We start from the raw sequence: 18,842 nt of genomic DNA, 5'->3' as shown, positions 1-18,842 counted from the left end.
AATGAAAGACGTTTTAAAATGCCTGAAAAAAACCCACAATATTCTTAGAAAAGAAGTATGCAGGACGTATTTCTTAAATATGTTATTAAGGAAATAGTAGGAGAACAGATGACAGCTGCCAGTGAGGTATCTACGTGTAAATATCTGTGGTTCGAAGCATGTGATTGACTCAGTAACAGGAAGTGAGGGGACAGGGGGGGATTGGAGGGAGGATTCGGGGTTTTCTTACCAACTCCTCCTGATGGGGGGGAAACGATGAAGAGGAAGAAAGAGAGTGTGGACATGAAACATGAGAGCAGAGATGCCTGAATTAAAAAAAAATATGTTCATACGGCAGCGAGATGAGAGATAAGTGACTGATCACCAATCAATAACTGTCTCCTGCCGGATACAGCAGCAAAGAAGAGACGGTTATTTAATGAGAGACGGTGGTTGAAAGTAGGACCGAAAGAAATTCCTTACATGCAGCTTAAAATAGACATTTAAAAGTTATTTATTAACCTTTCTGAATCGTTATTGAGTGCAAACGTGACAGAAAAATAAAGATGGTGTGAGACACAAAGAAATGAAGAAAGAAAGAAAGAAACAAACAAATAAAGAAAGAAAGAAAGAAAGAAACAAATAAAGAAAGAAAGAAAGAAAGAAAGAAAGATGGTGAAGGAGGAGAAATGTCACTGACCTCGTCCACAGCTTTCTTATAGCTCTGAAGGACGATGGTGGAAGGATGGAGGACAGGATGAGAACCGACAGCACCGTGGTTAGTTCAGAGAGAAGAGTCAGTCAGAGTGTGTGTGTGTGTGTGTGTGTGTGTGTGTGTGTGTGTGTGTGTGTGTGTGTGTGTGTGTGTGTGTGTGTGTGTGTGTGTGTGTGTGTAAGCTGTGTACTCACTGCAGGTCTGCTGGGTCGGGTCATCTCTCTGTTGTCGTCTTTGGTCTCGTGGGAGGAAAGTGTGGAGCCTTCAGTCTTTGTGGCTGAATTACCTGAACACACACACACACACACACACACACACACACACACACACACACACACACACACACACACACACACACACACACACACACACACACACACACACACACACACGTTGAGGTTGTGTTCAGGTGACGGTTGAGGTTGTGTTCAGGTGACGGTTGAGGTTGTGTTCAGGTGAGTGTTCACCTCGTTCGTTGGAGCCTCCCTGGGAGCTCGGGGTGCTGGAGCTGGAGGAGCTGCCGCTGCTCGTCCGCTTCAGTGGCGTATCCATGGAAATGTCAGTCCTCCGCAGGTCAGGGTTGCTACGGCAACACAGACAATGCACGATCTCACTCATGCGGAATACTGTAGAAACTGTGTTGTGTGTCTCTGTGTGTGTGTGTGTGTGTGTGTGTGTGTGTGTGTGTGTGTGTGTGTGTGTGTGTGTGTGTGTGTGTGTGTGTGTGTGTGTGTGTACCTTGCTCGTATGAGGTGAGCTCCAGCTCTCGGTCCGAGGCCCGGCCCGTTTCCAGGAGAGTTCTTCCTGACCAGAGCGGGAGAGATGGAGGTCGTCCTCTGAGGAACCTGAAACGCACGACGGCAAGAAAACTGTCTTCAAATAATTTGACGTTTTGATGTTTACAGCTGACGAGAATCAACGGGATCAGACGACAACACAACTTCCACTCAAATACAAAATACAATACAAAGTAAAAACCTGCACAAAGACAAGAACACATTTATATCACGGAAACAGAAGTCAGAAAAAAAAAAGCAAAGTCAGCGCACACACACACACACACACACACACACACACACACACACACACACACACACACACACACACACACACACACACACACACACACACACAGGTGGAGGCATGCAGAGACCTTGGGCGGCATGTCGTCGTCCTGCCGCAGCCAGGAGCTGCGGTCCAGCTTGTCGAGGGGGGGTGCCAGGCGGGACAGGGGCGGGGGAGGAGGGGTGTCAGAGGTGGGGTCGGAGTTCTGCCGGGGCATGGGAGGCCGGGAGGGGGAGGGCGACGCCGAGGAGGAGGACACTCCGTGGGGGTCGTACAGGGACTGGGAGCCTGACAGCCCGTGACTCTTCACCTGCACCAGGTGGGCCATCTGAACACACACACACACACACACACACACACACACACACACACACACACACACACACACACACACACACACACACACACACAGGCAGGAAACAGGCAAGGTGGAGGAGGAAGAGCAGGATCAGGATCAGGAAGTTGAGAGGAAGAGTTGCAGGAGGAGGTGATGAGGAGGAAGGTGAGACTCGTGCCTCAGGGTGCGTTCACTACAACCGCATTCACAAACCAGAGTTGTCTTTGTCCTGGCGACAACTCTGAAAACACACGACCACACGCAGGAGAGCTCCTCGTGTTGAGTCACATTCATTCACACAGCTGAGCTCCACCCAAAACCTGCTGAATCAGCGTCTTTTTACGTGAACGATAACAAATTGTTTCCAAAAAAAGGCTGAAAAATAATTAAAAAAATCCTGCTGGAGATCGATAACTTAAAACACAGAAGAAGTGTGATCACACCTTGAGAGATTCATCACACACACACACAGGTGAGGAGGCGGGACACACACCTGCGGTTCGACGGAGCGGTGCATGGGTGGAGTCCGGGCCTGCTGGATGCCGCCGCTGCTGAAGGACTCGGAGCGCGGCGGCAGCGACGGGTCCGAGATCCGGTTGGAGACTTTATGCTGCAACGCAGGAGAAGTCTGTCTGTTCATCTTATAATGCTCCCCCACCTGACACACACACACACACACACACACACACACACACACACACACACACACACACACACACACACACACACACACACACACACACACACACACACACACACACACACACACACGATCACTCGGCATGCAGGTGTGTGTTTGTTTACATCTGCAGAGGTTGTTTTTTAAAGTTCTCTGACAGCTTCAGTCTCCCTGCAGCGGTTTTCTAAACGGGGTTGAGCTCCCGCCGCTCGTCTGTTTTTAGAGCGGGACATCGAGCATGTGTGCGACATGGAAATATTTCCTCCTCTGAAGCTTCCAGGGGGGAAAACCCCGGGAGGCCGAGCTGAGGGTAGACCTATCTGCATGTCCGAGGGGAGGCGGACCGATATAGCTGCAGCTGCCCTACATCGCTCCGCCGGCGGCCACCAGGGGGCAGACCTGGAGACCTGCCCTAAATGTGCTGCTGACTGTTCCAACGGCCTTGATTTACGTTTTTTTTTTTTTTTTTTTAAGGAGAACCGGCAGAGTTCAAATGTGGAGCATTGACCTGCATTTACTGCATCTTCTTAAAGAAGAAACACACACACGCTGGTTTTACTTTACCGGAGACATAAACACACAAACAGGTTAAACAGTCCAGTGAGGACGTGTGTGAAACCAACATTAGTTATAACAACCTGGAAATAAAGTGAATATGAAGCCTGAGAGAGGAAACCGGATGTTGAAGTTAGTACCTGTTAGAGACACAAACACACCACAGCATGCAACAAGGGAGCGACTTCTCCGCCTTTATTCTTCTAAATCACCAGAAGAACACGGCGGTGTGAACAAGATTATAAGAGAGCACACTGCAGTAAAAGATCCACCTGCTGCACCAGACGGAGTCAGTAACCTGGAGGATGAAAAGTGATGGTTCATTTAAGGACATTAAAGCACGAGCTGAGGTGAAATGTTGCATTTTGAGTCTCTAAAACACCAAATATTCAGTGTTAACCATGTTCATCCTGCCTGATTCAAGTGTTTTTTTTTATGTCCTTGTTATGGAATCTGATTCTAACTAATATTAAAATACTGGGAAAAAAAAAAGCTCTAATTGACCATTAAAGGGGCTTTCTGTGGTTTTTGACCACTAGTTGTGCTGTGAAGCTGTTTTTTATGGGTTTTATTTTTTTGTTATTTATGTAAATCCTTCCACATTCTTATCAACTATTTCACATTATTAGCAGTAAATGGAGGAAAAAAGATGCAGGTTTAAAAATTTTTATAAGAAAAGTAAGCTTTGCAAATGTGCTAAAAGGAAGGAAGTATATTCGGCGGGTTTTCTAAAGCTCCAGGACACGCTGAATGTAAACAAAACAAAAGTGTATTTACCCTCCTTCAACATTAATGGCTTCATTAATAGAGATTTAAAGCATTTTTGTACCAGAAGTGGGAGTTAGTCTGAGTTTTAGGACCAATAAAAGAAAAGTTCAGTCACAAACCCTCCCGAGAGATGAAGAGGAGGGAAATTAAAGGAGGCGGAGTCATCGGTTAGAGGAAGTGAGTTCACCTGGTTAGAGAAGTGAAACGGTTAATAGAGATTAAAGCGTCAGCCCGAGTTAAAGAGGCACACTGTTGATCCCCGACTGACCCGGCGGTCGGGGCTGCGGCCCCTCGAGTCGGGCCTCCTGTTGGGGCTCTGGCCGGGACTCTGCCGCCGCATCAGGACCCCCCGAAAGGGGTCGGAGGCGGGGATGCAGGTGACGCGGACTCGAGGCAGGTGAACGTGATCTCTGGAGGGGCTGATGTGGGCGGGGTAGGAGGGGGGCGGGGCCGCCTGGGTCTGTAACCGGGCAACCGTAGGAGGTTGTCGAAGTTGTTGTCTCGCGTCTCCCTGAAGGAGTGGTACTTCTTGGGAGGAACGCGAGGCGAGTTGCTCTGAGCTCGACGCATCACCTGGAGAGCAAGGTGAGCGTTCACAAGACAGGAAGTAAAAATAACAACACAGGAAGTGAAACAATAAAACAGGAAGTGAAACAACAACACAGGAAGATGAGTGTTCACAAGACAGGAAGTCAAATAACAACAAAAGAAGTGAAATAACAATAGAGGAAGATGAGCGTTCACAAGACAGGAAGGCAAATAACAAAACAGGAAGTGAAATAACAACAGAGGACGTGGACGACAGCAGGCGGACGCTCGCAGACGGAAACTTAAACCTCAACCGAAGAGTTTCAGTCTAAGTTTCAGATTCACGTCTGAGGAGGCACAAAAAAAAAAATAAAAGCCTCATTATCAATTCACACTTTTTCACTTTAACTTGTTGGATTCACACATTTCTCTGCTTTTGGGATGAAACTCTGGATAAAAGATTAAATCAGATGTAGATTGTCGTTCTGTCGTTTCTCCTGAAAATAAAAGAATCATAAAACGGTCAGTTCGTCTCAGACTCCTGTTGCAGAAACCTTCATACACACCGGGTCACCTGCAGAATCAATGGAAACGCGTGTTGTGTGTGTGTGTGTGTGTGTGTGTGTGTGTGTGTGTGTGTGTGTGTGTGTGTGTGTGTGTGTGTGTGTGTTCCTGCTGAGATGTAAAAAACATCTTTCATGAAAAGTTTTGGAGGCCGGCGGTTTAAGTTCCTAAACAGTCTTCAAGGAGGGAAAGAAATGGCCCCGAAAGTTCACAATCTTTTCACATTTTTTTTTTACAGTATTTCATTTATTTTTTAATAAATAATTTGTTTTTTTAAGTGACAACGTTCGTATACATTATTTTGATTTGAACTTTTGTCATATCTTTGTTTAGGACTTTTTTTGGTCCCTTTATTTTATATTCCTCAACTTCAAATGTTGAATTAAATAATGCTGATAAAGTCTTTTTGTATCTGCAGGTGAAACATGAATCATTTCTTGAAATATGCCTCGCAATTTAATTATCTTAACCCATTAAAACAATACAAAGTGCTTTTTTCCCCCCAAAGATATATATTTGTTGTTGTTTTAAGAATATCTTAAAACCAGACACTCAACTAACCCGGGATCTAGAAACACATTGCTGGGTGTCAATTTTGGTAAATTTCTGTCACTTGTTTGAAGAGAATCCCGTTTTTTTTGTGTCAGTGTAAAGATGTGGTGTCCCAGGTTACCTCCTTGGCCCAGGCCGGCTTGTCGTTGGTTCCGGGCGCCTGGTCCTTGTAGTGGTACAGCTGCTTCTTGTCCTGCGGCGGCCGCGCCGGCTCCTGCTGCTGCTGCTGCAGCGACACCAGGTACGCCCGCTCCTGCTGCAGCTGCCTCTGCAGCCGCTCGGCCTGCCGCTGCTCCTCGATCTGCTTCCTCTTGTACTCCTGGTGGCCAAACAACGGAGGAGACGGGCGACAGGTGAACACGGGTTCAACGCAAACTTTGTTCTGCAAGAAACAAATTTTTGGGGGATTGTAACAAAAAACGTTTTGTTTGGAGTCAAAAATGTTTGTTTACACGACAAAAGCTTTTTGTTGAAAGTCAGAAACTTTTTGTTCCCATTCACAAACTTTTAGTTGTGAGTGAAAAACTTTTAGTTGTGAGTGGAAAACTTTTAGTTGTGAGTGGAAAACTTTTAGTTGTAAGTCAATCCGTAATCCGGAATGAATCCGTTGCCCCAGTGCATGCTGGGAAGGTCTCCAGCACCGTGGCTGTGTTGGAGTTTATGCAGCACCAACATGAATGACGTGTGTTTGTTCAAATCTGTGATTTCCTGGAGGCCGTTCATTTAATCTTTTCTGGACTCCACACAAACTACAGTTTGAAAATGTTTTCCATCGTTTGGGTTTTATTGTCTTATTGAATTCTCGGGTCTACGGTTTAATAAACAAAGGTGATCTCTCTTTAAGTGTTGCCTCCACTATTCCAGGTGTGACTCTTCGCTCCAGATGTTTCCACCAAAATTTTTAAATTTTCATGTACGTTAAGACTGAAAAAAACCAGCTGCTTTGGGCCTGAAATATAGTTTTTTAGAAACTCATATTTCTGGGTGAGTAAACAGCATTTATTTTGGAGTTGTTTATTTTATTTTTGATAAAACAGTCTGACATATTGAGGTTAACACTCATTTCGTGTGCAACAAAGAGGCGAAACAAGCCAAAGATCAGCTGTTGTTGCCACCTGAAGCAGAACGTGTCACACCGAGCATCAAGTCGCATGAAATCAGCCGCAGTTAAAGTCGTCATCAATGTTCTCTGCTCATTTAGACACTTCCAGGCCTGATTTAATAACTTAATTAGTAGTTCTGTATTTACAAATATGATTATTCAGGACGAACACATCTGTCACATCTGGATCTGTGTGTGTGTGTGTGTGTGTTACCAGCAGTAAAGCCTGCTCCTGCAGGAGCTGCTGCTGCAGGATCTCCAGCTGCCTCTGCTCCTCCTCCAGCTGCCTACGGATATACTCCTAACCAATCAGAGCCCGGGACGGCATCGCAGCGTGGCCAATCAGAGAGCGACCAGCCGGAGAGAGGGAAAGCGAATCGGAGCCCAGGCAACCGGTGACATCAGCAGAGCAGGAAATAGAAGAAAAGAGGAAGAAAAAAGAGGAGGAGGACAGACAAAAGGTGGATTTATTGAAGAGGTGTGAAAGTAGGGATTTAGTCAGAAATAGACGAGCAGAGGAGCCGCAGGGGGCCGTAATTAACAGAGCAGACAGGCATGCTTATTATGCAGATGTTAAAGATCAGAATGAAATCAGCTGTGCAAGACGCAGGAATTTATATGAGAAGAGAAGTGTTGAGGAAGCATTACGCTGCAGGAAAAGTTAACGATGCAAAGCTCCCTGTCTCCTCTGTAATACTGCAACACCGTGATACTGTAACACCGTGATACTGTAATACCGTGATACTGTAATACTGTAACACCGTGATACTGTAATACCGTGATACTGTAACACCGTGATACTGTAATACCGTGATACTGTAATACTGTAACACTGTGATACTGTAATACCGTGATACTGTGATACTGCAACACCGTGATACTGTAATACTGTAACACCGTGATACTGTGAATACTGTTAACTTTATGTACTGTTGTTTTGAAACTTAAAATTATACTTTGCTCTGTCAGTTGGACACTTACTTTTTTACTCAATAAAAATCAGATGAGTTACTATTGTCATGATTTTATGGGTGAATTACTGTAATAAAATTCTATGAATCAATAACAAATAAAAGGTTGTATACTGAGGGAAACAAGCGACATCCTTGCTGGAAGTTTTGAGGTAATTCAGTCCTCTGTGTTGCATAAATAATCCATTTATTGTAAAATTGTTTGAAAATATGCTCCAAACAATCGAGTTCACCTTGTGTACATTTAAGAGCAATAATTTCTTTTTTGGTCTTATATTTTCTGTTTTGAATGTCTTGTTCAGTTTAAAATGTTCTTGTGATGTTTCCATGAGAAGTTATTGAGCTTTTAATAGGTGGAAACCGGCCGAAGAGGTGACGCGAGTGTGTTCAAATGACCGGAGAGGCCCCGCCCCCCCCTCTGGATGACACCTGCCACCTGTCAGTCAGGTGTTGTTCTCACCTGCTCTCTCTCGGCGTGCCTCCTCTCCTCCTCCCGCCGGAGCTGCTCCATCTCCTCGTACCTCCTCCTCTGCTCCCGCTCCTGCTGCTTCCTCATCTCTCGCTCCCGACGCTGCTGCTGTAGCCAGAAACACAACAACGCCTCAGCTGTGTGTTTGTGTGTGTGTGTGTGTGTGTGTGTGTGTGTGTGTGTGTGTGTGTGTGTGTGTGTGTGTGTGTGTGTGTGTGTGCGCACATCAGGTGTGTTTCCCTGGTATTTGCATGAGCTGAGGTGCTAACAAAACAGGTGTGATGAATTTTGCACGGAAGAAAAGTGCTTTTATAATCAGATTTGAGGTGTAAATGAGTCTCTTCAGGACTGCAGATAACAAACTTCTTTATAAATGTTTTTTATTTCTTCATTATGTTTTATGGGCAGAACGAGCCTTTAATAAACTGTAAGACTTCTATCTACCTCCTCCAGCCGCCGCCTCTGCTCTTTCTGCTCCTCGATGCGTTTCTGCCTCTCGGCCAGTAGTTGGCGCTTGTGCTCCTCGTTCTGCTGCTGCTCCAGCTGCTGACGCCGGATCAGCTCCGACCGCTCCTTATTGGCCAGCTGGAGACGCAGGAAGTCCCGCCTCAGAGTGGACTCCCCGGGGATATTGATGATGGAGCTGGAGGACGACCAATCGGAGACGAGTTAGCGGCAGGATTAAACTTTTGTCTGTACGACGTAACGTTATTGTATTAGATTATTATAAAAGTAATGTTTGTATGTGCGGTATCAGGGTGGTACTATAAATCCTACCTGGGCTCCCCAACATCCCGCTCTTCATCCTCTTCCTCACTCCCGCTGTACTCGTACTCAGTCTCATCTGAAGGAAGAAACAGATTTCTGGTCAGTGTTTCTATGTGTTAAAACAGCTGATCATCAGACAGCTGTTTACAGTCAGCGGGGGTGCATCCTCACCCCTCTCCCCCCTCCTCTTCTTGGTGCGGTCGATGTGGTCCTTCAGCTGGATGCGGACCTGCCGCTCGTTGGGAAGGTCCCTGATGAACGGGTGTTTGAGGAGCTGCTCGGTGCTCGGCCGCTGGCTGTGACTCTTCACCAGACAGCTATCTATGAACGACTGGAACTTCTTCGACCTGACCACACACACACACACACACACACACACACACACACACACACACACACACACACACACACACACACACACACACACACACACACACACACACACACACACACACACACACGCCTTGGTATGAATGTCCCCGATAAGAAGTCTGAGATGGACCTTTACTTGCAACAAAAAAACTGTTTGGGAACCTCAGGCTCCAAAATTGAACACATTTAGCTCAATAAGTAATATTATACTTTGGATACTTTCTGTACACATTGGTGGTAATACTTGTGTGTGTGTGTGTGTGTGTGTGTGTGTGTGTGTGTGTGTGTGTGTGTGTGTGTGTGTGTGTGTGTGTGTGTGTGTGTGTGTGTGCGTGGTTAACTGACTCACCACTTCTTAGACTTGAGTCTCGGGGCAGGATTTCTGGGGATGAGGAAGAGCGCTCTCATTGGATGCATGTCACAAAGAGCTGAGGAGGCGAGGAAGGAAAGGAGAGCAGAGGGCGAGGAAATGAGAGGAGAGGGTAAGCAAGGACAAGAGGAAACCAAGAAAAGGAAAGGAAAGAGTATGACAAAGTGAAGGAGACAAGAGGAGGAGGAAGAGTAGGGCAGGAAGAGAAAAAGACATGTTTTAGATGTTGCAGTGGGAGAGGAACTGTGCCGATCAGCTGATCTCAGAGCAGTCACACTTACGCGGCGCTCCCTCCGCCATCTCGATGGCTGTGATGCCGAGCGACCACAGATCACTCTGCAGAGAGAGAGAGAAACGTTCACATCCTCAGACGGCGTTCACCCACTCCACACTTCAGGCTGTCGGCACGACGCTGCGCCGGTCACTGTTCTCGTTAAGTGATAAAAATACAAGCAGGAAAATGACCCATCTGCCACTGAACACGCAGACGTCCGGCTCGTACCAGCGTTTCATACTTTTATTGTGATGAGCTTTTTCTTTTTTTTTTAGCTGCATATTTCAGCCAATAAACGTCGGTGTTGACGTGGTGAGGAGCCGAGGGATGGAGTTAATGGTGGAGGAAGCTCACCGCGGGGGGTCGAGCCCGTCTCCGTCACCCTTCATACAGTAACCGCTGCACAAACTCCAGCAGCAGCGTCTCTGACACGACAGTCGTGTTGCAACGATCGGAGAATTTCACCAGAAAACAACACTGATCATCATGTTTGTTTTATTTCTTCACGGCTACAAGCGGTTTGTTGAGAAATGGAGACGTGGAGGTCGACAAAAGAAGAAACAGTAAAAATGTTGTTTTCTTTCTTTTAAAGTGAAATTATTTTGATGTTTTTGCTCAGTGTGAAAACCACAACCAGGTCTGAAACCAGGTCCACAACCATTTCAGAACCAGTCTGAAACCAAGTCTGGTTACTACACATTGGATTACTTGGGTAGAAGAGGAAGTGTATCGAGGAGAACCATTTCTAAAAGAGTTGTCACACCAAATATTGATTTATCTCTTTTTTTTACATCATCTTTCAAACCTCCATCACTTTACTTCTAGAGAGAAACTTCAGTTCAGTACTGTAACATGTTGAAGGCCACACACACACACACACACACACACACACACACACACACACACACACACACACACACACACACACACACACACACACACACACACACACACACACACACACACACACACACACACACACACACACACACGTTAACACACATCCTGTATACCTTGAAGTCGTACGTGGCGTCCGGGTTTTCATCGCAGGCGATAACCTCCGGGGCCATCCAGTACGGCGTCCCGATGAACGTGTTCCTCCGTCCCACCGTACGGTCCAGCTGAGCGCTCACACCGAAGTCCACTACACACACACACACACACACACACACACACACACACACACGTCAGTACGATTCCCACAGCAGCTGCTCGGTGTCTTTTGACGTGCAGCTAACCATCAATAAGATGAAGGTCAGAGTTACGTCTTCTCACCCAGTTTGACCTCTGCGTTCTCCGTCAGCAGGACGTTCTGGCCCTTGATGTCTCGGTGGATGACCTTGTGCTGGTGGAGATGGGTCAGACCCTGCAGGAGGACGGAGGACGCGTCGTAAAGGTCGTCTCGCCATGACGGAAAACATATTTGTCAGGCTTCACCTCTTCGAGCAGAACATATCGGACAGCTCCTGAACTCACGGTTTGGATTTTACTGTCGACTATTTTTTAAGGCCAATGAGTCTAATTTTAGAAAATAATGATGATAAAAATGTCAATTTAACCTCTTCAGTTGTTTTTTTACACATCGAAACACAATAAAAGTGTATTCTGTTTAAAATTTATTAAAATGACTATAATTGGCTAAATATTACTGACATTACCTCAAAATTCTGAGTTATTATTTGTTTTTTGTTCCTCTTGTGTCCCATTTAAGTTCCAGTGATAACATCTTATTCCCTTTTTATGCCCCTTTGGATATCAGAAAGTTAACTTCTCTTTAAAACTTGAAACTAAAGAACTTTCTCTTTAATTTCACTTTTAATTTGCAGTAATGTTTATAGTCTTGGCTTTAAGTTTTAATTATTTCTTAAATCCCTGGTGTTTATTCTATTTTATTGAATGTTATTGTTTTATTGTTGTAATGCGCATTATAATAATGTTTAATAACGTGCACTGTCCATGTTAAATAAACCAATAAATAAATAAATACTGGAGCAGGAAATAAATCCAAAAATACTAAAATCCCGGGGTGTTCCTCAGGGAAGGTGTTTGGGTCCTCTGATGTTTTCTACTATCGTCTCTTGATAAGAAAGCAGACACAGAACCGGTGTTTGGTTTCTCACCCTGAGGATCTCTCTGCAGACATAGGCGATCCACTCCTCCTTCAGCGAGTTCCCTTTGGTGTTCTTGATCAGATCTGTCACCGAGCCGGCGCCGCAGAACTCCATCACCAGCTGCACACACACAAAATGTATTATATCGAGTGTTTACAGCATCTTTACTCAACTGATTTAACATCTGCAGACAGCTGGCTGGACCCATGAACACAAACGTACCCAGAGCTGGTCGTCCATCCCCGGAGGGTTCTTCTTGACGAAGGCTCCGTAGTAGGTGGCGATGTTCCTGTGGTGGCTGTACTTCTTCAGCATGTTGATCTCCGCTTTAATCTCCTCCTCCTCATCCTGAAGCAGCGCAGACACAGAGATGCAGCATCATGCTAACACACACACACACACACACACACACACACACACACACACACACACACACACACACACACACACACACACACACACACACACACACACACACACACACACACACACCGCTACACACACACACACACCGCTACACACATACACACCGCTCAGACAGGCTGAGTTCAAATAAAAAGGCACTTACTCCTGTGACGTCCATGACCTTGATGGCAGCAAGCTGGCCGGTTTTGACATGGCGACCCTGAAGAAGAAGAAGAAGAAGAATATGAGAATAACGATAAAACACAGACCTCTAAAGACCTCTACAAGCTTCTCCAGACCGCCATGGATCTCTATAGACCTCTATAGACTTATACAGAACTCTACATATCTCTATAGACCTCTACAGACCTTTACAGACCTCTACAGACCTCTATATACCTTTACAGACCTCTATAGACTTATACAGACCTCTATAGACTTATACAGACCTCTACGGACCTCCACAGACCTCTATAGACCTCTACAGACCTTTAGAGACTTATACAGACCTTTACAGACCTCCACAGACCTCTATAGACGTTTACAGACCTCCACAGACCTCTATTGACCTCTACAGACCTCTATAGACCTCTACAGATCTCTAAACCTCTATAGACCTCCAAAGACCTCTACAGACCTCTACAGACCTCCATAGACCTCTAATGACCTCTATAGACCTCCATAGACCTCTACAGACCTCCATAGACCTCTACCGACCTCCATACACCTCCATAGACCTCTATAGACCTCTATATACTTCTACAGACCTCTATAGACCCCTACAGACCTCTTCAGACTTCTACACACCTCTACAGACCTCTATAGACTTATACAGACCTCTACATATCTCTATAGACCTCTACAGACCTTTACAGACCTCTACAGACCTCTATATACCTTTACAGACCTCTATAGACTTATACAGACCTCTATAGACTTAAACAGACCTCTACAGACCTCCATAGACGTTTACAGACCTCCACAGACCTCTATTGACCTCTACAGACCTCTGTAGACCTCCTACAGACCTCCACAGACCTCTATAGACGTTTACAGACCTCCACAGACCTCTATTGACCTCTACAGACCTCCATAGACCTCTACAGACCTCCACAGACCTCTATAGACCTCTACAGATCTCTAGACCTCTACAGACCTCCATAGACCTCTACAGACCTCCATAGACCTCCATAGACCTCTACAGACCTCCATAGACCTCTACAGACCTCTATAGACCGCTACAGACTTCTACAGACCTCCATAGACCTTCATAGACCTCTATAGACCTCTATATACCTCTACAGACCTCTATATACCTCTACAGACCTATATAGACCTCTACAGACCTATATAGACCTCCACAGTCCCTTAACTTCCATTTTTAAGGCAGTAGGAGAACTTTGAGTTCAAATGATCGGCTGATGTTAATATCTCCTCTGAACTCTGAGGTCGCTGTCACTGCAGCTGTTACACCGAGAAAGTGAAAATTCAACCACCTGGACACACACACACACACACCATCATTTCCTTGTGGTAACTAAGCAACAGGCCTGACAGTGAGGGCAACGAATTGGGGGTTGGAGGAGGCAAAGTGACGGCAGTGTGTGTGTTAAGAGGCCATGATATTTCGCACACTGGGTCACTTGCACATGTGAGCGGCTCAGATTCTCACACACACACACACACACACACACACACACACACACACACACACACACACACACACACACACACACACACACACACACACACACACACACACACACACACACACACAGCGCCTTGGTTACTCAGCGTTGCATCAGACACTGAATGTATTGGACGGGCTGAAACCACCTCAGGAAGGAAACTCTCCTGTTCTTTTTCACATCTGATCGTCTGTCTGTCTTCCTGAATGTCTGTCTGTCTGTCTGTCTGTCTGTCTGTCTGTCTGTGTTTGCATCTCCTTTTCTGTTTCCTCTTTTACATCCCCAACTCCTTCACTTTCTCTCAGTGCTGCCAGGTAATGATAACTCGGCCTTTTGTACCGTCAATAACTCAAAAAAATAGGTGTCACACTTTCATAGTTTTTCTTCATGAGAGTGAAATGATCTGGAAGCAGCCTGATTATTTGTTCTCAGGCGGCCGAGCTAACCGACTTCCTGTCGGCTCTCTGCACACATGAATGAAATAAAATAAGAGAATATCATATTCGCAGGACAACATAACAATTTACAGACAATCATTTTCCAGTATTTGTGCAGGAAAAATGCTTTTTGGTCCAAAGTGCGATTAAAATATAAAATCTAAGTTATGATCACGACGTAATCACAGACGTCAGGAGGAAGCAGCACGTCGCTGTTGTTGGACAACAACACAAACCAAAAGCTGCAGCACGATGGTGCACCGGCAACAGCAAGATGGGTTTCCTGTTTAAAGAACGTCGCTGCGTTGAGCACGTGGTTACAGCGCGGGATGTCCTGTCCTCGGCGTTCAAGTGGTAAAGTCGCAAAAACACCGTCGCTAGGCAACGCCAGCGTGGACGGCGTCCCGAAGCCACAGAGGCTAACAGTTTATCAAGCTAGCATTAACGTCACGCGGGAAATACAAAGGCGCAGACAGAAAAGATGATTTTAACATTTCCCTCAGACGGAGGATATCATCCAAGTTAGGAAGCTTTGAATGAAATAAGAGCGTGTGAGGGGAGTTGTTGGGAAACACGGCAGCGCTGCAGGTGATCACAGCTCCAGCGCTCCAGATCGGAGGGGAAGCTGGGATTCACCCAGCGAAGTTTCAATCCGCACGAGTCCGTTAAAACCGGCTTCTCGGACCTCGGGTTAAGTGTGCGAGGCGTTGCCGTGGTTGCGGGACGAACTGGCAGCGATCCACGGCGACGGAGCAATAAAAAGGGCGAGGCAGATAAAGCACGGGGAGATGAGAGGAGGAGAGATTGTCTCTCAGAGAGCCTCTTTGTTTTCATATCTCTCTTCCTCCGACACCAACGGCCGGCCAGACGATCTCCCAAAGGTGACGTGGAGCTCCCGGTGTGTGTGTGTGTGTGTGTGTGTGTGTGTGTGTGTGTGTGTGTGTGTGTGTGTGTGTGTGTGTGTGTGTGTGTGTGTGTGTGTGTGTTGTAGAGATTGTGGCAGAGGAAGCTGCACTGAAACAGCACCTGAATACACACACACACACACACACACACACACACATGCACGCACACACACACACACACATGCACGCACATGCACACGCAGGGATAAAGATAGCAGCAGAGCGGGAACAGAGGGAGGTGGCAGATGAGGAGGAGGAGGAGGAGGAGGAAGAAGATGGGAGATAGAATCGGGCAGAATATCCTTTTGAAGCAGCCTGAGGCGTAAAAACACACCTGATGTCCCGCGTTCAGACAAGCCTCACATTCCTCCCTGAACACAAGCCTCGACACATTGAGACAGACACCAGCGAGTTTCCATCCCGAACGCTCAAACAACAACAACGTCTTGTTGTAAACAAATTTTAGAGAAACGTGACGTGCTACTGAACCGAGAACACGAGTAGTTCTGCAGCAAACATCAGGTTTCATACAAAGAATATTTATCAAAAGATCCTCATTTTATGATTTTAATTCTCTGCTGTTCAGTTCTTGGAAAAAAAAATAGATTAGTAAGACTTTATAATCCGGCCTGTGATCTGAACTCTTATCTTGTTGTATGAATCATTTCTGCTGTAATCGCTGTGGTTCAATGCCGGGAATCAAAACTCCAGTATTGCCAGGAATTTTTTGTCAAAGCCTGCTCCCTCTTCCAGGAAAAATAAATGGGAAGTGTGTGAGTTAAAACAGAGTTTCACAGCTTGTGTTGAGGATATCAAATAACAGAAATGTCAAAAATCCGGATATTAACTAAAAAAAAAAAAGTGTTAAAAATCTGGATTTTAAGCTAGAAAAAAAAAAGAAAGAAAGAATTCTGGATATTAAAACACAAAAATGGCAAAAATCTGGATATTGACACAATAAACTGGATACGATTTCTGCTTTCACAGTAATATGAGGTAGTCAAATTTCAAAATCTCAGTTGACAGTTTATCTCTATGAAAGAGAGAATAAATGTCAGAGTAAGAATAAAACCAACTTCGTGTCCGAAGGCTAACGTGTTTGTAACTGCTCAGATCGGCCACAGCCGGAGGCGGGGCTTAAAGTCCTGCCGTCTCACGGAGCATCGAGACCAAACAGGAATAACAGTGCTCAGTTTAAGACGCCGTCTCCTGGAACACCTTCATGGTGCTGTGGGAAATTTCAGCTTCCAGTTGTTCTGGTTTCTTTTGTTTTGAAGATGAGAGGAGGGAGCAGAGCAGAGCCCATCGTAAATGAGGAGTTATTTTGGTTAATAAATTGAGTTTTATTGGACTTATTTTATGCTGTAATACTTTCAGTTTCTATTGACAAAATATTTGACGTAAAAAATTGCAGGAATTCTGCAAAATTTCAAGCTGCTGCAAACATTGCTTGATTTTGCATTAATTACTGCGTTTCCAAGGTTACGATGTCCCGGAGGGACTGAATTCGTACATTTGTAAATGAGTGAAACTACATCATGTACTTTGCATTGAGCAGAAATAAGATATGTGAGTAATTAGTCAGTATGACACCATAAAAACATCTATTTTTGTTACCCAGTTACATAAATACTTTAAATGAAGTGCAGTGATTTTTATTTCTTATTTCCTCTTAAGTGCCCTTTTGTTTAATGCACTCTTGTTTTCTTCCTACACTGAAGTTCCTGCAGGAACCAGGCAGCATTTTATTGGTTCCTTTTTCACACAATGAAATCTCTGTAACCTATAAATAAATGTATAAAGTCTTACTGAAACCTTTATTGCCAGGAAGTCACAATCAAACACTTCCGTTGGCGATTCAGAATAAAAAGCCCTCCAGCTGCTGGCAGTCTGACGCAGACCAGACGTGAACGAGGGGTTTTAAACCAGGATCTGCGTCACAGACACACGTGTGGTGGTTTCATTAAATACAGTTGAAGTTATGGCATTAACGCTCTGAATCAGGAGCCGTTTCAGGAGAGGATCCTCGTTTCACCTGCCGAGTAAATAAAATAAAAGTGGATCTCACCGTGTTGTCGGTGACAGGAGATACGCAGAGAGAGCCTGCAGGAGCCTCCATCCACATCACAGATTGAATAAAAAGCACTTTGTGATGGATCAGATCCGGGGAAGCTGGTCAAACCCTCAGCTGCTCCACACTCTCAAACTTTCAGCACATCTTTCATGCTTTAAAGCTCTCTGACAGCAGATATTTCCTCACTATCTAACGGATGGCTGAGACATGGAGGCAGGAGGGGGGGGGGGGGGGGACGTCTGCAGCCCCCCGGGGAGGACAAAACAAGCCAAAAGCTGCTGGGAGGTGTTGGCAGGGAGGACGAATGAAGAAGATTCTGCTTCAGTTCAACAAATGTTTCCAATCTGAACTGGAAAATGAGTAAATTTACTATTTTTTGTTAATGTTTTCACTCCTTTATTTCATGACCTCTGTTGTAATTTCTTAGAAAGCAGTCATTAAAAATTCTTATGCAGCTTCCAGGAAGGGAATGATGTAACTGCGCTAATTATAGAGGAAATGGAAAAGCTTCATATCAATTATTTCTGATTAACTTCTAACACAGTCTGGAGGAGACGTCGACTGCAAGCTCAGCAGGTCAAGTTGATATTTTAATGGATTTTGATATTTTGTGCAGGTGTAACCATCGATACTCCAACGTGTGTCGTTTCTGAACAGAAATTCCTACACTGCAAAAACTGAGCATGTAACAGTAAAATAATCTTGGATTAAGATTTTGATTTGTTTTTAGTATGACTGAACCATCTGGTGCTTTCTCTGGAGGATCATTTGATTTAATTCAGGTAACTATCTCTGCTGACCATCTTTTACTTTATCTGAGTTACATTTAACTGTAAAACATCCACTTTAAGGCTGAAGAAGATGTATTTTATTAATGTGTCTTCGAACTAGAACTGTTAGACTTCCAGACAGCTTTCAATTGTCAATAAATGTTATTCATCTTCTGTTGATTTAGATAGTCGAGCAGGTTAAATCTGCTAAATCAACATTTTTCCACCAGTATAAAGTCATTTCCACTTCAATCAGGGATTTATTCTCTTCCTTCATGTTTTCAATGTGCTAAAATAAATAAATATCTGCTCATATTCAGTGTTTGTTGTGCTGTAAGTCTGATCTCAAGTCATTTGATCTAAAAAGCTGTATTTTCCACTGAT

The 18,842-nt window shown here is 45.0% G+C and overlaps 1 protein-coding gene across 1 annotated transcript in view; it reads right to left on the bottom strand.

Moving 5' to 3' along the window:
- The window catches only part of tnikb (TRAF2 and NCK interacting kinase b), a 40,240-nt gene that overhangs the window by 14,208 nt on the left and 7,190 nt on the right, over nucleotides 1-18,842 (bottom strand). Inside the window, 21 exon segments of the mRNA XM_069706877.1 lie at nucleotides 680-703; nucleotides 889-980; nucleotides 1,162-1,277; nucleotides 1,433-1,539; nucleotides 1,848-2,087; nucleotides 2,590-2,754; nucleotides 4,367-4,549; nucleotides 4,552-4,671; nucleotides 5,864-6,061; nucleotides 7,059-7,145; nucleotides 8,276-8,392; nucleotides 8,729-8,927; nucleotides 9,062-9,128; nucleotides 9,224-9,399; nucleotides 9,774-9,852; nucleotides 10,076-10,130; nucleotides 11,082-11,212; nucleotides 11,344-11,434; nucleotides 12,189-12,299; nucleotides 12,402-12,527; nucleotides 12,748-12,804. Coding sequence (XP_069562978.1) covers nucleotides 680-703; nucleotides 889-980; nucleotides 1,162-1,277; nucleotides 1,433-1,539; nucleotides 1,848-2,087; nucleotides 2,590-2,754; nucleotides 4,367-4,549; nucleotides 4,552-4,671; nucleotides 5,864-6,061; nucleotides 7,059-7,145; nucleotides 8,276-8,392; nucleotides 8,729-8,927; nucleotides 9,062-9,128; nucleotides 9,224-9,399; nucleotides 9,774-9,852; nucleotides 10,076-10,130; nucleotides 11,082-11,212; nucleotides 11,344-11,434; nucleotides 12,189-12,299; nucleotides 12,402-12,527; nucleotides 12,748-12,804 — 2,541 coding nt within the window.

Source organism: Brachyistius frenatus, unplaced genomic scaffold (genome assembly GCF_029030835.1).
Source record: "Brachyistius frenatus isolate BFR_SWC_R1_liver_20210118 unplaced genomic scaffold, ASM2903083v1 Contig_65, whole genome shotgun sequence".
Lineage (NCBI taxonomy): Eukaryota > Metazoa > Chordata > Actinopteri > Embiotocidae > Brachyistius > Brachyistius frenatus.
This window is presented reverse-complemented; position numbering and strand designations above follow the sequence as displayed.